At 38.9% G+C, this 17,068-nt stretch overlaps 1 protein-coding gene across 7 annotated transcripts in view; it reads right to left on the minus strand.

Annotated features, from left to right (window-relative positions):
• ANO3 (anoctamin 3) overlaps positions 1–17,068 on the minus strand; it is a 194,979-nt gene that overhangs the window by 76,236 nt on the left and 101,675 nt on the right. The window contains exon 1 of one of the 7 annotated variants that reach the window (XM_042837287.1): positions 13,596–13,637. The exons of the other annotated variants lie outside the window; for them this stretch is intronic. Within the exon in view, the coding sequence (XP_042693221.1) occupies positions 13,596–13,599 (4 nt within the window). The 5' untranslated portion in view covers positions 13,600–13,637. Of the gene's footprint in view, positions 1–13,595; positions 13,638–17,068 lie in introns of those variants that run through there. 7 annotated transcript variants of the gene reach the window in all.

Here is a 17,068-nt window from a genome sequence, read left to right on the forward strand (position 1 = left end):
TCCTTACCCACCCTTCTATCAATAAAAACAATCAAATTCACAATATGCTTAATGATGTAACTCTGTGGTACATATTAGTGCAGTACTGTAGTGTGTCAACTTCATTACAATCATTTACCAAACGGAATGCAGAAAATGAAAATCCTCAGAGAAAAAGCATAACAAAAGAACAACGGAACAGGTAACAAACTAGTGGAAGAGAATGGAAATCTCACTCTTTTTCTGAGTTTGCCCCATGTTAACATTACAACTCCATGTTGTAATGGTTAGCAAGTTCTCTGCTGTATGTCCTTGTTGGTGACAGAACAAACAACACAATAGCTGCTTGTACTGTGTGCCTGGAAACAAGAAATTGTCCTAGATTCTTCCTAGATCCTAGATGCTTGCAGTATTGGGCATTAAGATTGTTACCAGTCATTCAAACATCTGGGCATGTTCACTCACTAAATCCCTTTCTGTTGCTTCCCTTTATGTTAAAAGTTTCCCTTTATGTTAATTGTAATGCTCATTAAGACTAAATTGCAATAACACAATAATTTCTTAAATTTCTACTTTTTCTATGGATTCACAGGGGGACAGTAAGTAATCCAAGTACACTTGTCTAGGCAAGTAGAACCGATGATGCTTTACTGACAAGAAATAAGGGGAATAAAAGATACGATTTATGGTCACTCTACTTGAAAGACTCTTTCCCAGGTGCTCAGAGTCTGCCCCTGCCCAACTCACAGTGCTCAGAACTTCCCCTGTCATCAACCCACTACAGAATCGTTCATCGACACACGCTGATAAGACGCATTATCATCTTTGTTGACATTATCACTCTTACAAGGTAAGATTCAGACTTTAATACACTACAGGAACGTTATTTTTTATTATCTCAAGCATTATGAAAATGTCTCATATTACTTTAATTACACAAAACTATGGAAATGTAAACATGAAACTTTTAATAGCAATTAAAATACACGTACTCACTGCACAGTAGATATTTCACGTGAAAGCAAGAGTCATTTAAGACAGTAACTTGCTTTACTATCTGCATTGCCCTCATTTTTTTTCTTGCTACTGAAAGTTCAATATCTTGTTTCTCTTTTTGGAAGCACTGAAAGAAACTGCTCGCTACAGGGAAGGAGCTTCTTGGAGAACTTGCTCTTCCCATGGAAATATGGACACGGGAAGAGAACGCCTCAATGAACGCTCAGAATTGAGTTTTCTGTGTCCAAAATGAATTAGTTTGTCTCAAAATGACATCTCGCTGTGCTTCACTTAACTATTAAAAGCAACGTGGCAAAGCTTTGAAAAACAGCCAGGAAATGATTGGAATAGGAAAATAATATCCCACCACTTATTAGTGGCACATATTTTTTGTCTGGATATTAAATCTTACAATGCATGTCACAAGTAACACGTCGGCCAAGGCATTGGGTCCTCTTAAAACATTCGTTTTGAATAGATGTCAGACTTTGTTTAATTCAGCATTAACGTCTGGATGTTGTGAAACTGATTCTCAGTGTTTTCAAAAAACTGCCCTATGTATTTTCAGAGGGCACGACAAAAGTCAAGCACTTTCTCAAATGCTGAGTTTAAATGTACATTTTACCTCTGCAATGGATTTCCTTACGGCTTGCCTACAGAGAGCTCTGAGGCCTTCTGTCTGCGTGGGGCCAACAGATCTGTGATTGCTGTAAACGCCAAGAATTCTCAAAAGATTAGTGGGGAGAGCCCATTTTACTACACTACTTCTCTGCTGTAATTGCAGCGTAATTTACACTGCAGCAAATTCTTCTAAATCTTTATCTCCTGATGTTGTACTTTACCCTCTCCAATTGCACTGGAAAGAAATGGGAAATAGAAATATCTCTGCTGCTTGGAGTGCCATGAATTTCTGAGGCATCTTCCTCAAAAAAATCCGAAAGTTGTATATCTCTTCTCTGAAACTCAGCATAGGACTCCATGATGAAAGGCCTTTGATTCTGATATTTACCTACAATGGCTAAGGGTTGAAAAGGTCTTTCATTTCATGACTTTCCCAAGCTCACACACCATGCTTTGCTCAATTCAGTGCTAATTTGAGGTTAAAGCAGACAGAGGTAAACTCCTGCTGCCTCCAAAGGTACCACAGGTCATTCAGTAATTATGAGTAGAAAGGGCTCTGCTTCTTAATGCTTCTGAAATGAAGGCTCTGTGCCAGCAGCACATGGAGGGGCACTGGGCTATGGCCCCAATTTTGTTCTGCTCAAACACAGCTGGCCAGGCAGCGTCTGCCATGCTGCCCAGACAGGTTTATGAGACCAAAGCTATGCCAGCTAGAGGAATGGGTGCTCCAGAATAATATAGGAAGAGATGGATTTGATAATTATGCTGGATAGCTTTAACGCTCAGTTTCTTGAGCAGTCATATATGATCAGTAATCATAGATCCTACTGCATCATTAGAACTGCTGGCAAAAAAAAAAATAAAAATGTTTCCATCCTTACTGAAATCACTGTATGTAAAAAGATGAACCATTTTACTGCAAAAATAATATAACGTAAAGCAAATAATACACACTGTCATTCAATTTTAACAATTTAAGTAATCTGTATATTTTAGAAAGTACAACTATTTTATAAGACTGCCTCAATTTAAATGGAAATTACTACAGTAAGCACCTCTTACTGTATGTGTGCCTTTTAATACAGACCTCTTACTCTGTGCCTTTTAATACAGATTCCTTAACATAAAGGAGCTTCTGCTTGTGCAGAAGTCACAACAGAACAATCTCGTGGCACATTTACACACAGTTGCATGATCTGCCTTCACAATGCAAATTTAATACGTTAATCCATTCTCTGCTGGAGTGTCCCAGTCCAGTTCCACAACTGGTGAGCTTTGGTGGCATTTGCTGTTGCAAACCAATGCTTGCTCATCTCTGACATTCCAACAGCTTGTGGTTGACATGGTAAAGAAGGTCACTAAACTGATTTACTGCAATTACTCCTCTTCCTTCCTCTCCTTCTATCTGGGGTGTTTTCTCAAACCTGGACCTTTCCCACTGTGACATTACAACAATAATTGCTGTGTCAGGGATATTTGGAGCTGCTATAAAGGACAAGAAACTGCTTGTCAAATTTATGGGAGACGTGGGATTTCAATGAAGGAAATCCTAATGACCAGCACAAAAGTTTTGGAACGTGGTGAAAATGTCTGTTGTGCATACTGTAGCAATATTAGCACAGCAGCAAGATTGTTGAAACAAAGGATTAAGATTGCTATCAGACAGGCAAGATCATGACTTGAAAAACAGTACGTTTTTTCTGTTTAAAGTGCATCTAATTAATCCTTCCCTGCAGAATATTTCTCTGGCACTTAGCATGAGCATGGATACGAGCACAGGATGACTAAAGAAATCTCTCACCTAGGAGAAAAGGGTGCTCAAAGTTTACGACTTGATCAAATCCTGCCTTTTATTTTAGCACTTTTGCCCACTTTTCTGAGGGAAAACAGGGGATTCCTGCTATGTAAGCAAATCCCTCCGTGGCTCAAAGCCAGGATAGCCAGCTGTACTACATCTCACAGCTCCCTGGCAGGGCAGGCAGGAAGGATGGAGCTTCAGCGCGAGGAGCTTTCCTGATGATTAAATCAGCATGCACAATTTAATGCACACTCAACTTTCTGCCAATCTAGAAAAATTTCAAACAAAATCAGCTGTCAGATGCCTCCAGGTTTTGGCCAGTAGAAACAAAGAAGTGGAAGATTCTCCTATGTCGCAGTCTGTGAAATGCAGTTAATAACTTCTATTAAGAGCAGGGAAAAAGACATTTTACATTTAAGGAACTCTGAATTGTATCTGAGGGAAGTTTTATAGGAAAGAAACATATGCACTGTTAACCTAATACTGGAAGCACACTCGGGAAGACTTGATCAGTGCTAATGTAAAAAAGAATAACCTAAGAACTACTGCCCATTAAATCCCACATAAATCTTAGCTCGAAGCAGGAGTAATTACTATAAAAGTCAAATCTATAGCTTTACAGAATATGTAATGATGTCCACAATCAATGTCAACAACACACAGATCTCACCAACAGCTTGCATAATCAAAAGCATTTCTCGATAAAAGGACTGAGTTGTAAAAAACAAAAACAACTTCAAATGCAACACCTAACTAATTCAAATGAAGCGTCGTTCAAGAAGCACAATGAGAAGCTGGAATTTCAAATGTCAATGTCATCATTATTAGACTGTCTAGTAAAGTACAATACAAAGAAAGAACTGCAATAGTTTTCATGACATTTATAATTCTTCATATTTCTACAGCGGAAGAATAAATCAGCTCCATTTGGAAGAGCACAATAACATTTAGGTGTCATAGGTACTTACTGCTAATGAACACACTTACTCTGATTGGCAGCTGCAACCTCCAAAAGCAAACGTATTACATGATCACTTCTCTATTAAACTCTGGGAAATCATAACCAAAAGATATAACAACGAAGAAAGAATAATTTACATTAGTAGCAGCAAATACTAGCTCTCATCTGTTTGAAGTACCTCAGCAAATACTGAGGATATCCAGTTTCACCCAGGTGATTTACAACTGAGCAAGCTTATGAACTCCAATTTTCTAAGCTATGTTTTCAGATTGCCTTTTCCATTATGAAATGAGCAGGTCAACATTATTTCTTTCAAATGTCCAAACGCAGCCATGAGGAAATGAGTAAAACTCCCAGACTAGCCAGTAAATGCCTCCTGAACAAGCATAACGGACTGTGATGGCATTTTTCATTGTCATCCCACATATTAAATTGACTTATGAAGGTGTTCATTATATAATGAGATTTAATGATATTGTCAGTCATGCTTTTGAAGACTGTTTCCATTTAATGCTACTATTCTAGCCTTTTTTGTTTTGAATTTACAGGCACTGTGACAGAAGAATACAAATATTTAAGAACACTGCATATATCGTAAGTTCATCAGATTTTTGTTTCCTAAGGTAGACAAGGCAAGAAATAAGCTTCAGTCTTGACGCACAGCTAATGAAAGGGAAAGGAATTGGTAGGATCAGCTGCATGTTCTTCAATAAGACACACACAAATAGTTAAAAAAATTAGTTTAATTTACAATTACATAAAAAACCCTAAATCCTTGCATAACAGTTTTCAGTGAAGAATCCTTTTCTCCAACAAGAAAAACGTATTCCAGTGCTTCTATCAAGCAGACACCTGGATCTTATCCACTTTGTTCTTGAGTTTGCTGATAGTAACACTTTCCAATAATTCATTTATCTCAAAATTCATGTATAACCAGCTCCTAATAAGAATCCTAATAAGAATGTAATAAGAAAACAGGTATTAATGGGTGCTTTAATGTGAAAAGTCTCAGCCTGACCATTCCTTAGCAAGACACGTATAAAGCATTCCACATATAAAGCAGCACTATTTCCAACATCAAAACTGGCTGCCGTGATTTTTCTTCTTGATGAGCCATTATTTCTCTGTCACTTGCAAAACAACTTTTTGGCACCTTTGCATTATTCAAATGCAACAGAAAGAATAATGTTTTCATAGCTTTTTCTTCCTGTACACAGCCAGCCTGATACAGATTTTGCTTTTTTGATTTTGGTTTCCTTTGCATTCAATACTGAATCAAAAAATGAATCTTAGATCAAGCTGTAACAGGAACAAAAGGCATTCTTAAAGAAATAGGCAGTTGCACGCTTCACCATTTAAACAGATCAGTTGAACCAAACCACCTCAGTCAGAAAAGGGTTAAGGGAAGAGCCAGGCTGAATTATGATTTTAATTTCAGAAGTGATCATTGTGTTTACCTTCAGAGAACACTCTGACATAAACGGCTGCTGTTAAAGCAATGATCTCATCAACTCATGACATCCTTTCTCTTCTCAATGACAATGAAGGAAAAAGAATAGCTTGGTTTTGAAGGAACCACTCAAAGATCACTTGGTTACAGCCCCACTAATCTGCCCACTAACACGTTGATAGCTCCCAATTTCTGCTGCACTGAAAACAGACCCGGCAGCATCCTTGAGAAACTGCTTCTTCAGAAAAGTCTCCAGCTTCTTCACTGAAATGCTTCTAGTTGGCTTGTGCTCAATTTAGGGCTCCACATACTGCTGCCTTAAGGATTTTATACATGCTTCCAGGTCATTACTAAATGTAGCAGCTAGAGTTAAAATTGATACCACGAGGATTGTGCTGGGAAAGAAGTTCTGTTCTGAAAGAAGTTCTAGCAGTTGCTGTTTTACTATTCGTAAGTTTTATGTTTGGGTTTGCATTTGATATTCCCATCAGTATGGAACTCTTTTGCAGTCCCAAAGGACACCACCTTCACCTAGAGAAGCAAACCAACAATGCAACAAAACCAAAGGTCTTACAGAGTGTTTATGATATTTCTCCCATTGAAGTTGTTTTTGGGAACAAGCTTTCTCTTCTCTGATTGTAAATTTCAATTAAATAGGCACATCTTTATTTTTGTCGTTAACTATAACAAATGCAGAGTAAAACAAGAAAAAAAAGCCACAAGGAAATCAAAGACCTACCACAATGTTCTCATGAAGAAGTGTAATGAAAGAGCAGTGTAGGGTAGTGTAATGAACTGAGGCCAGTGAAGAAAAGACCTATTTCCTTGTGGTAGCAGCAGGAAATTCAGCAGCAGAATTAGCAAATTATCAGCACCTGCACAAACCTCTCTTCCAAAATTTAGCGTAAGTCTGTCCTTCATCCCAGATGGTGCCTATCAGAGTAATTCCTGTAATGATCAACTTTAAACAAGGTCTGTTACTTTAAACAACTTTTCCTTGGTAAAAATTACATAAATAACTCAGAGGTTAAAAGAATAAATAAATAAGTAAATAACGCCAGGTTTTCATCTAGGATTTTGAAGCATTTGTCCCAAATTGAAAGATTGATATAAGCAGGCAATAAAATGCCAATACTTAAGGCTCACTCTATAGAAACTGATCATAGTTTTCAATTTTTTTTTTTTTTTTAAATAAGTGCATTATCTAGTGCAATTTCTCTAAACGTGCTATTGCATCTTATGCTCACAGAATTAGGAAAGAAGAAGGACTCCATTACAGATTACCACAAGTAGACTACAATCAGAAGTCTTCTATACCCCTGCATGGTACAGATGGTCATGTACACACACAAATCTGGTAGTATTACCATGCAAGAATAACTGCATTACCTCCTTTGGAATTAATAGTTCAGAAGAAAGTTTGCTCTTCTTTCACATCTTCACCCCTTACTTTACCACTATTTCCTAGATTATCCATAGCAGGCCCCAATGTATTCTCTCTGTATATCAGACTGAGATCTGCTTTAGACCTTGTTTTTGCATCTACTCCATGAATATATTATTTGTAGTGGGAGAAAAAAAAAAAAAAAAAAAAAAAAAAAAAGTTGGGTTATTTAATTTTTGAAGAGTGTTAAAATGCCAGGAATAAAGGGATTCTTGGTCTACAAAAACTGCATTCAGCTGAACACAAATTTGAATGTTGCTTTGAGTACCACACCAGCAAGGCAAGCTGCAAAGCAATGCAGACACATTGCCAAGTACTGTTCCTTTTGTAGAAAACATTGAGACCACCCCATGATTGTTACTGCAAGCGCCGTTATGTGCTTCCCTGACACTGCCTGTGTCTGTGAGATGCACCTTAAGCATTTTGAAACATTTGATCTTTCCTGGCATAGGTGAGGAGAAACTTAAAGTAAAATTGCCATGGTGGTCTACTTGCCATCAAAAGCACAGTTAAGTAAATAGCTCTAAATAAGGGCCGCATTCTAAAGCCTTAATCAGCACCTTTTACAAAGCCTGCCTTCAGGAATATCTGGTCTTACATAACTTTAACAGAATGAAATTTGTGCCTGACTCACCAGTAATACTTCCCATGAAAATAAAGCAAAATATTTTGGGGCTTAATTGAATGTGGGAATTAAAAAGCTTCAGAAGTCTGGATTATCTCCAGAGATTTAACAAATATTTCTGCCAGAAAATGTCAGAAATCTAATAAAATGTGTTCTCTCCAAACCTAGAAACAGAGTACATCTCTAGAAAGCTATATTTTTGCCTCAAAGTAGGCTATTCCACAGCCTCTGTTCTTGAGATTCTGAAAATGCTTTCTGAGACCATCCTCAGGAGACCAGAATAAGTACAACTGAGTTGATTTGGCAAGAATATAATGAGGTTAAGGAAAAGAAAGAAAGTGCATTATTGTCTTTTAATAGAGCAAGACAGTGCTTAGATGCACCAATCATAAAATAAATAGGTGCCCAGGGTTTTGAGCCCAGTTATCATCTTTGTTAGCCAAACAAAGGAGAATAAACATCAGGAGAGAGCAGCCCAAGAAGGAACAGGAGTCAGGATGTCAGAGCCTCACTTTTGCAACCAAGGGGCTCTATTTCCTTTTCCATTTTGTGGAGAAGAAAGCTCTCCAGCAAGCAGCTCCTTCACAGAGAGGTGAATTACGAAACGCCATTACTCACTACCTTCATTTTGTCCACCGGTCAGCAAGAAGCCAGAAAGTCTGAAGCAGTGTCTCACAACCTAATTTAGATCTTCCCCTGACAGCTCCATGCTGTTGCCTCAGGTCCTGATGCTGTCACAGAGAGCAGAGCTCAGCACTGTGCTCCACTCCTTATGAGCTCCTCTGCTCTGGGACCAACAGAGCAATGGAACCTCAGCTGCTCCTCACGCATCTTGTCCTCTAGACCCTTCATCATCTTTGTTGCCCTCCTTCAGGTGCTCTCTAACAGCTTTACATCTCTCTTAAATCATCTTGCAGATTACTTGAATTCACATTTTAATTCCAGAAATTGACCCCAAAGCTGGAACATGCACAGTTGAGTACACACCACGTTCTATTCCAGTTCAGAGGAAACCAACAAGTAAGTTGATCGTTTTCTGGTGAAAATCTGATGCCTGCCAAATTCTGGTTGAGAATTCCAGTTAGGTGGAAGGGGGCCTGAAGAACAACTTGACTGAGCCTTGCAGCATTTCCATGGGAAATTGGTGCAGTGAAACTGAATGACAATCTGATTTCATGCCAACAGACTGAAGAAATGTGCTTTGGTATATTATTCTGCTATGGATTATACTGAGTATTTTGGAAAGTGTTCATAAAACTAGTGTTCTACGGTAAATATCCCAATAGTTTTGATGAGGATTATATATGCTTGGCAGATGGACTGGTACAAAAGAAGATATTGTGGAAAAATGCAAGTGCTGTGAATGTTAAAGGCAAAAAATTTTTAAAAATCAAGCTTAACATTTTGCCACAGAGTAATAAAAAGAACTCTCTACACCTTCTCACATTTTGATAGCACTAAGATGAAAAGAGATCAGTGCAGACAGTAACAGGCAGTTCTGCATAAACAGACAACATAGCAGAAGCTAAAAGCACTGTGTACTGCTGGAGTTAGGTTTTCATGCTTTGAGCAGAACGGATGGGTCTTGTGCAGAAAGTGGGAGTCCTGTAAGAAGCACTTTAAATTCTGAGTGTAGTTTCTAATGGCCAGGTTGGTCACAAAATGGCCAAGACATGAGAAAAAGCACCGAAATACAAATGAAACTTCAATGGTTTTAAGTAGCAAAATATGTAAATTTACTGAAGTGAAAATGAGATTTGGTATAAGATAGCACTAAATTGTAATAAGTGCAATTAATGTCAAGGAATATTGTCAGGAAGGTTCAACCCCTACTGTCATACCACCAACATCTGCTTCTGATGTTGGGGACCAACATAATAAATTGGAGGCAATACTTTCTGAGCAGCCGTCTTATTTCTTTCTGAACCTTCATTTGTCTGGTCATCTGTCTCATAAGAGGAATAAGCTAAGGAACTCCTCTAGCATCTTTGCAATGATTTATGTATACTCCCCATGCAAATGAAAGGCACATGAACTTTCTGTAGGGCTTGTCCCTCAGCAGATGCTGTCACACCTTGCCCATCTGTCCTCAATTGCTCAGGGGCCTTGGCCATGCAGGCAGGAGCATTGCTCACAGAACACAACCCAGTGATGAGCCCAAGCTAGGGCATTCAATCTGTGCACACCACATGTGACACAGACATATACATTTTTTTCCAGTTTTTTTTCGTTGGTTGCAAACAATTATTTTTTTTTTTTTTTTCAAAAATATTGGGAAAAACATATTTGCTAATGTTAAAAAGAATTCTTCTGACATTTTCACTGAGTAGATATCTTGCCCACGTGTTTTAGAATGGGGTATATGAATTCGCAAAATCTTTGCTTTTAAAATGTGCGGAAAAATACACCCACACTCGATGAAAGCATAAACTCCTCAAAATCTGTGGTAAATGTTAAATAATTTGTTCCAAAAACATGGCTTCATCCATTCCATACTCCACATTTTAACCTTGTGCCCTATTTGTCATGGTTTTATGTTTTTTGTTATTGGTATTCCATATCATAACATCATGTAAAGGGGAATTAAAGAGTTAATAATTAAAGAGTTAATAATCCCATTCCATGGACTGACGATTTTCTGGATACACGTGTCTGCAGTGAAACAGACTGGAAAGGGAATTCTGCTTAAAAAACCCTGGAGATAAAAATGCAAACATTGGTTACTAAGAGAATATAATTCCCTGAGAGAGTTTGCTTGAATTATTTTTCATAACCTCTTCAGATCACAGGGATCTGAAGACGGTTGGTTGTTACCAGTGACTAGAAGGAATGCAGAAGGATGAGTGGACACCAGCACGTATTTCTGAGGGCCAAACCAGATCACGCAACCTGAATTTCTCTCTAAAACAGAAGAGACTTTGGTGATGGAAGACAAATATGCTTTACAACCTCCATCTTGAGTTAGTACAGCTTTGGATGATACTTTAAATGGTAAAGTTAGGGGATGGTTGGACTTGACGATTTCCAGGTCTTTCCCAGATTAAACAATTCAATGACTCTATCCTATGATTCTTTAATCCATGGGATTGAGTGCACCCACAGCAAGTTGTGGATGTGGTGTTGCTGACACCCCTGAGGAATGGGATGCTATCCGCATTAGCCTAGGCAGCCTAGAGCAGTGGGCCCAGGAGAACCTCAGGAGGTTCCACAAAGCCACGTGCAAGGTCTTGCACCTGGATCCTGGCAGTCTCACCATCAGTAAAGCTGAGACACGAAAGGATAGAGCACAGCAGGTACTGGTGGATGGACATGAGCCTGCAATGTGCCCTCACAGCCCAGAAGGCCAACCTGAGCACCCTGATGGAGCTGTAGGTGTCCCTATGCACTGCAGGGGAGTTCTACTAGATGACCTTTAATTGCCCCTTCTAACTCAAAGGATTCCATGATTCTCTACAAGAATTCTGATTTCAGATTTTTAAAACTGTCATTGCTTGAATTCAAAAGCAGTTGGCCACTAATCTGAATGAAGATTAGAGAGAGAGACTTTCTCATTAAAAATATATGATGCTACAAATGTATTAAAATACTTAGCATTTATTTTAAGAATGGAAAAATGATCACTTAGACTATAGAGGAGGATATGGGATTGAATTAAAGCGAGCACATGATAAACAAAAAAGCATTGAACAAACTGGGATTGTTCAGTCAAGCAAAGAATGATGTAAGACATGATAACAAATGTCAGACGCATAAGCTTATGTACTCAAGAGAGCAATCAGTGGTTTTCCTTCTCCACAGAGGTCAGGAAGCGTAAGAGTGAGCTATAAGAAAACTAGCTAAGTCCCATACTAGGAGAGACTTCTTGACAGGCAAAATTACTTGCCCTAAGACAGTGTTTAATAACACTTTAAACAACTACCTCTCTTTGTTTTTTTTTTGTTTTGTTTTGTTTTTTGTTTTTTCTCGTTTAGAACAGATTGAAAAATATGCAACAGAAATAACACATAACTTAAGGATGAGGAATATCCTAGAGTTCTCTAGAAAACCCTGCTAGTCTCACGCAGGGATAGTTGTTAACAGGTCCCCTTCAAGCTTGCCTGCCTAGGTGCGTTGGCAGCAGCCCAGACTTCAGCATCACCCAAGAGTGTTTGGATGAGTCCCCTGAGCCTGCAGGTTATTTTACAGCCAACTGCCAGTGAGCTGATCAAATGCAGCAGGATGTACTGTACGGTATCTGCAATTAAGGCTTCAGAAAGCACCTAATATTCTGGCATTTCTTAACTGATTAGCAAAAATAATGTAATGATATAGGAAAAAGAGCTAACACAGCATTATGTTAATACAATGTGAAAAGCATCAGCTATTTACAGTTTATGGTCCTAGTAATTCCTTTATCAACTTTTATAATCTTTACTGCACCCGAGGTGTATAATCAATAGATATCAAGATGTTATAATCACAATATAATCAAGAGAGTTAGGCAAAATAGACAACGATCACAAAAAGAGAATAGGTGGAAGAGCTTACCCTTCAGCTGAGCTCCCCACAAAACACCAGGAGAGATGATCTCCAGAAGAGATCCTTCCCCTCTGGTAGCCAGCTCTTCAATAGGTCTAGGAGGGGTGCAGCCTGGCTCCACCCCTTCCGGCAGCACAGGTGAATTGCCTTCACCTGTGCTCCTCTGGCTGACTCATGGCTCACCTCAGGTGATCAATCAGAGGTTCAGGCCGTGACTCAGCAGTTCCCATACACGAGGTAATGCCATGGACGCCTTAGTTTTAGCTCAATACACTGAGATTGCCTCTTCTAGTTTCATTTGACCTGACATTAATCTAAAATCAATATATTATTTTTAAGTCGCCTTCAATGAATGATTCAAAAAGTTCTTTTCCAACCTCTGATACCCAAAGCTATGAGTAGGAGAAATTGCCATGACCTGGAGAGATAGAAAAGCCTGAGGAAACCAAAGGAGCCCATCCCCCAGATGTGCTCACGAGGTGCTTTTAAAGACTTGATACAAGAAGCCAAGTCGTTCCTTCCGATGGCCTGGTTCTTATATAATATGTCCATTAGGGTTCATCACCTTGCATGCAACCAGAAATGTTCTACAGGCTTTAACTCTTTCAGCTGTACAGCAACCTTCCAGAAGAAATTTAAGGAGTGGGGTATGTTTAATTTGATTTTCTTGTACGCTTCCACAGCTGAGGGCCAGCCAATCTTCCTTCCTGCTTAACTTGCTAGTTCTCTTCTACCTTCAGAAAACACAACTGAGTTTGCTGCTGAGCTCTGTGACAAGCAAATCCTTCATCATAAAAAAAAAATTTCCTGAATTTCATGTGAGGATTTAATGGCTCTTCACGTAAAGCAGTCAAATAATTCCAGGCTTTAAGAATCCCTAAACACTTATCTACAAAAGTGACACTAATGGCTTCAAATCTCTTTGTGCAGACTTGTAATATGTATTTATAAGCTTATATGCATTTCAAAATGCCTCTAAATACTGTCATGGTAACAAATGCTTCATAAAAAAAAAACCACTACATGTATAGTGCTGAGAAACAGAATCACAGTATATTTGGTGAAGTGATACTTCTCATGTATGAAGAGTAAACTCAATTAAAGAAAATCATTTCAAATCTGTTAAAGGAGAACTAAAGCACTGAATGAAGCTGTAATCACTCCTAATACTGTAAACGAACATTTAAGATGAAATCATATTACCCATGGCTGATGTGGAGATGGGTGAAGATAAGGGTTCAGGATCAGAAAAACGGTGTTTCTTGCATGCCTGTCATCAGCTTGATAAAAAATCCCTGATGAAAGGAGAAACATTAGAGCTCTTTACGAAAAACTGATTCAAAGTCTATATACACTGAGAAGGATTCACTGCAGAAAAACAAAGGTCATTGTGAATCTAATTGTGCTCACCAAAATCATCTATATTCTTCTCTGTGCACAGGAGGGCTTAGCTCAGTGTTTGAAAACCAGCCAGAATCCCACAGAATACACAGCTCTAATGAAATACTACAATCCAACTCCCACATCCGTATATTATCTTTTTTCTTGTTTAAAGCATACATCCTTAAAGCTATCAATTTTGTCTTCAGAAACCATGATTTTTATCTTACACATCTAAGACGCTTGAATTTAATTCTGATTGGAATTAGTGATTTTCAAGCCTAGATACGCAAGCAATTTGTCACAAGGTAATGTAGAAAGTGCCTTCAGGAGGAAGGCAATCTGCAATGTGCTGAGGCATTCCAACACCAAAGCTATTGAGCGCTAAGCCTTGTGCCTACTGCCTGGCCTTTATCACCTTTATCACCTGCCCCAGCAAAGCTTCCTGGCTGGGTAATGATGCGACTGAGAAATACAATGGTCTTCCTGCTTTTTATTCTCCCAGGGTTTAAACTTCCAGCAGACATTTTCACACTTCCAAAGCAAGAATGTCCACAAGCCATCACAGTGAGATATATCTCTGTTCTCTTTGACTGTAAATCAGAAGCACAGACTGCGATAATAAATAATAAATAAATAATTTGTCTTCTGCAAAATACTTAGGAGTGAGCAGAATTCATGACTCCACTTAGCCACGACTTCACTACTATCAGAGCTTTCACTGCGGTGGAAGGAAAGAAATGTTGAGGCCTACTGCACTAAAGATGGCATCAAACAAGGACGGGATTTTCCCTTAAAGTTCATATGGAGGCATACCAAAACCTTTTGCCGGAGATTGGCTGCATTTTTTTCTGGAATGCATGGACTCCTCTATCAACACTGGGGAAACCATTGAGAGAGATTCCTAATACTTACCTGCAAAAGAAAATGTTTAGATGCTTCAAAATTCGATGACCTTTTATGATTTGCTGATCATTTTATGAGAATTTCTGCCAATCAAAAGTTAAGAGCCAGATCTTGGTTATGCTTGTGGCCAGCACCACTGTGTGCTCAGCCAAATGCATGCTGAAGGCACAACATCAATACATCAGTGTGAAAGCAGAAAAGGACTGCAAAAAAGAACTCAAAATCTGAGGAAGTCTGAGCGTGCTGCTCCCTTCAGATATTAACACAGACTGCATTATTACGGGCATTTCTCCCACTGGGAGAAAACACAATGTCAAGTGAAGCCAACACAGAGTCATTTAAGCAATCACTTCTTCATGAATTTCCAAGTTCAATGACTTCCAGCACTATTATTTTGGCTTATTATTGCTGAAGAGTATGCTCAGAAGAAAAGAAGGAAAGAAATGGAGAACTGCCTGGGTTAAATTTTGAAAGCTGGCTATATCCTTTTATCCCATTTACTCTCTGAAATCTCTTTCCACATAGAAAGGAAACACATTGTGGGTAGCTTTTAAAATCAATTATTTATGTATTTTTCAAGTTCTTTTCTTTGAAAGACAGGTCAGTACATATAGCTAAGTGGGCACAAGCTTTTGAGAAAGACAACTGGAGCTGCTGTTTGGCACTCTGCCATAATATATTTAAAGCCTGTTCTTATTCTCTTAAACCTTAATATCATCCCTGAGGAGACTTTGCTTTTACGCTGAGTTATAGTCACTATTATATAAGTTGTTCTCCTTTGGTATCCTTCTACAGCACGGAGCAAAGCAAGGCTGTTCAGATTCAGACATACCTGTACAAATGCTTACCCCTGGCTTTCTGTACAACCCATTTACGTGCCTAGATTTAAAGCCGTGACTGCTGCCCAATGGCTGGTAAAGGTCACTTTGTATGCAAGGCACCCTTCTGAGTAAAGTGAGATAAATCTGAGACGGTGCCCAGAACTACACTGCTGACAATTCCCACTTCACTGGTACATTGCTTCTGTGAGAGACTGGATGAAATAAAGTCACGTACAAGATACAAATGAGGTATTATAAATGATTATTAGTAATATTATCTGGTCAGTAGATACGGTATTTCTATATTTTGTTATAGTCCTTTAGATAGAATGAAAATTTTATAACTAAATGCATTTGAATGATTGCAACTGTTATTTGGTGCCTGACACACCACACACAAACTACACTCCCACCGCTGGGAATCTAGGCGAGGTCTCAGCCATCTTTCAAACTTATTTGTAAAAGACATATCAAATTAGTTAGCAGGCCCTGGTATAATCTTGGGGGAAAAAAAAAAAAAAGAAATCAGTGCAAAAACTATCAACGCTCTCTTTCTGTCCCTGACCAGGTAACGCAGCTGGACACTTAGATCCCTGCATTCGGCTTCGAGGTGAGCTTGTGCCTGCTGTGGGAAAGTGAACAGGCAGACAGCTTCCAGCTCCTGACAAAGTCTCCATGCTCACAAGAGACCAACTGCAAGCAAAAGCTGAATGCTGCTACTCAGAGTTTTGATGTCTGTGTTGTCTTTTTTCTTATGTAAATGCACCATGTGGGATAGCACTCTGAGAACTGAGCTCCATCTGAAGATAGCTGTAGGGAGGAATGGCTGCACAACTGCAGCATGGCTTCACAATATGAGGCAGTGGAGAAGGATGGAAGCTTTTTCACCAGTCTGAGAGGAACAGCCATGCATTCTCACATCCAGCATACAGAAAATAGCCACAGTCCCTTCAGCACGAACATCATTCATGCTGAAATTCAGTCTCTGCATTCAGGGAGCTGTGACAATCATCCACACCATGTAACAAGTGAATAGAGCAAGTACCCTTCTCTGAGCTAGCAGCTAAAGTCACAATACAACCCTTCTGCACAGCAGGATCAGTACTGTTCACTTTTGCAAGCATTAGTGGTATAAGACAGCTACCGATTGGATTCTTTAATACAAAAACTGTATCTGGGCACTGGATTACTGAGATTTAGGTAGCATGAACATTCCAGAATGCTCAAGTTCATAAGTAGCTTTACAAATAATGGAAGAAATTAGAAGCCTTGGTACTTCGGGAAGAGAAACGGGTTTCTGGCTCCAAGTGCAGTCAATGCCCTTCTTGATTCCTACAGTCTGAAGAATAATCTCTACATTCTAGCTGGCTAGTTACTAAGCAGTTTTATTTACTGAAGCATTTACAGTGTTCTTTATTAATGTCAGCTATATACTTGGAAAACTTTTCAGTGAAAACTGAAAAAGTCATCCCAAAGAAACAAAGCACACTTTGTTTCTCATAGTATTTTGGTGAATCAATGACAGAGTGTGTATAGCACAATACTGCCAAGGCCCTTCAGGTCTTCCCA

The sequence above is a fragment of the Centrocercus urophasianus genome, unplaced genomic scaffold (genome assembly GCF_019232065.1).
Source record: "Centrocercus urophasianus isolate 14NV4802_14NV808 unplaced genomic scaffold, USGS_Curo_1.0 seq_7, whole genome shotgun sequence".
NCBI classification, from domain to species: Eukaryota; Metazoa; Chordata; class Aves; order Galliformes; family Phasianidae; genus Centrocercus; species Centrocercus urophasianus.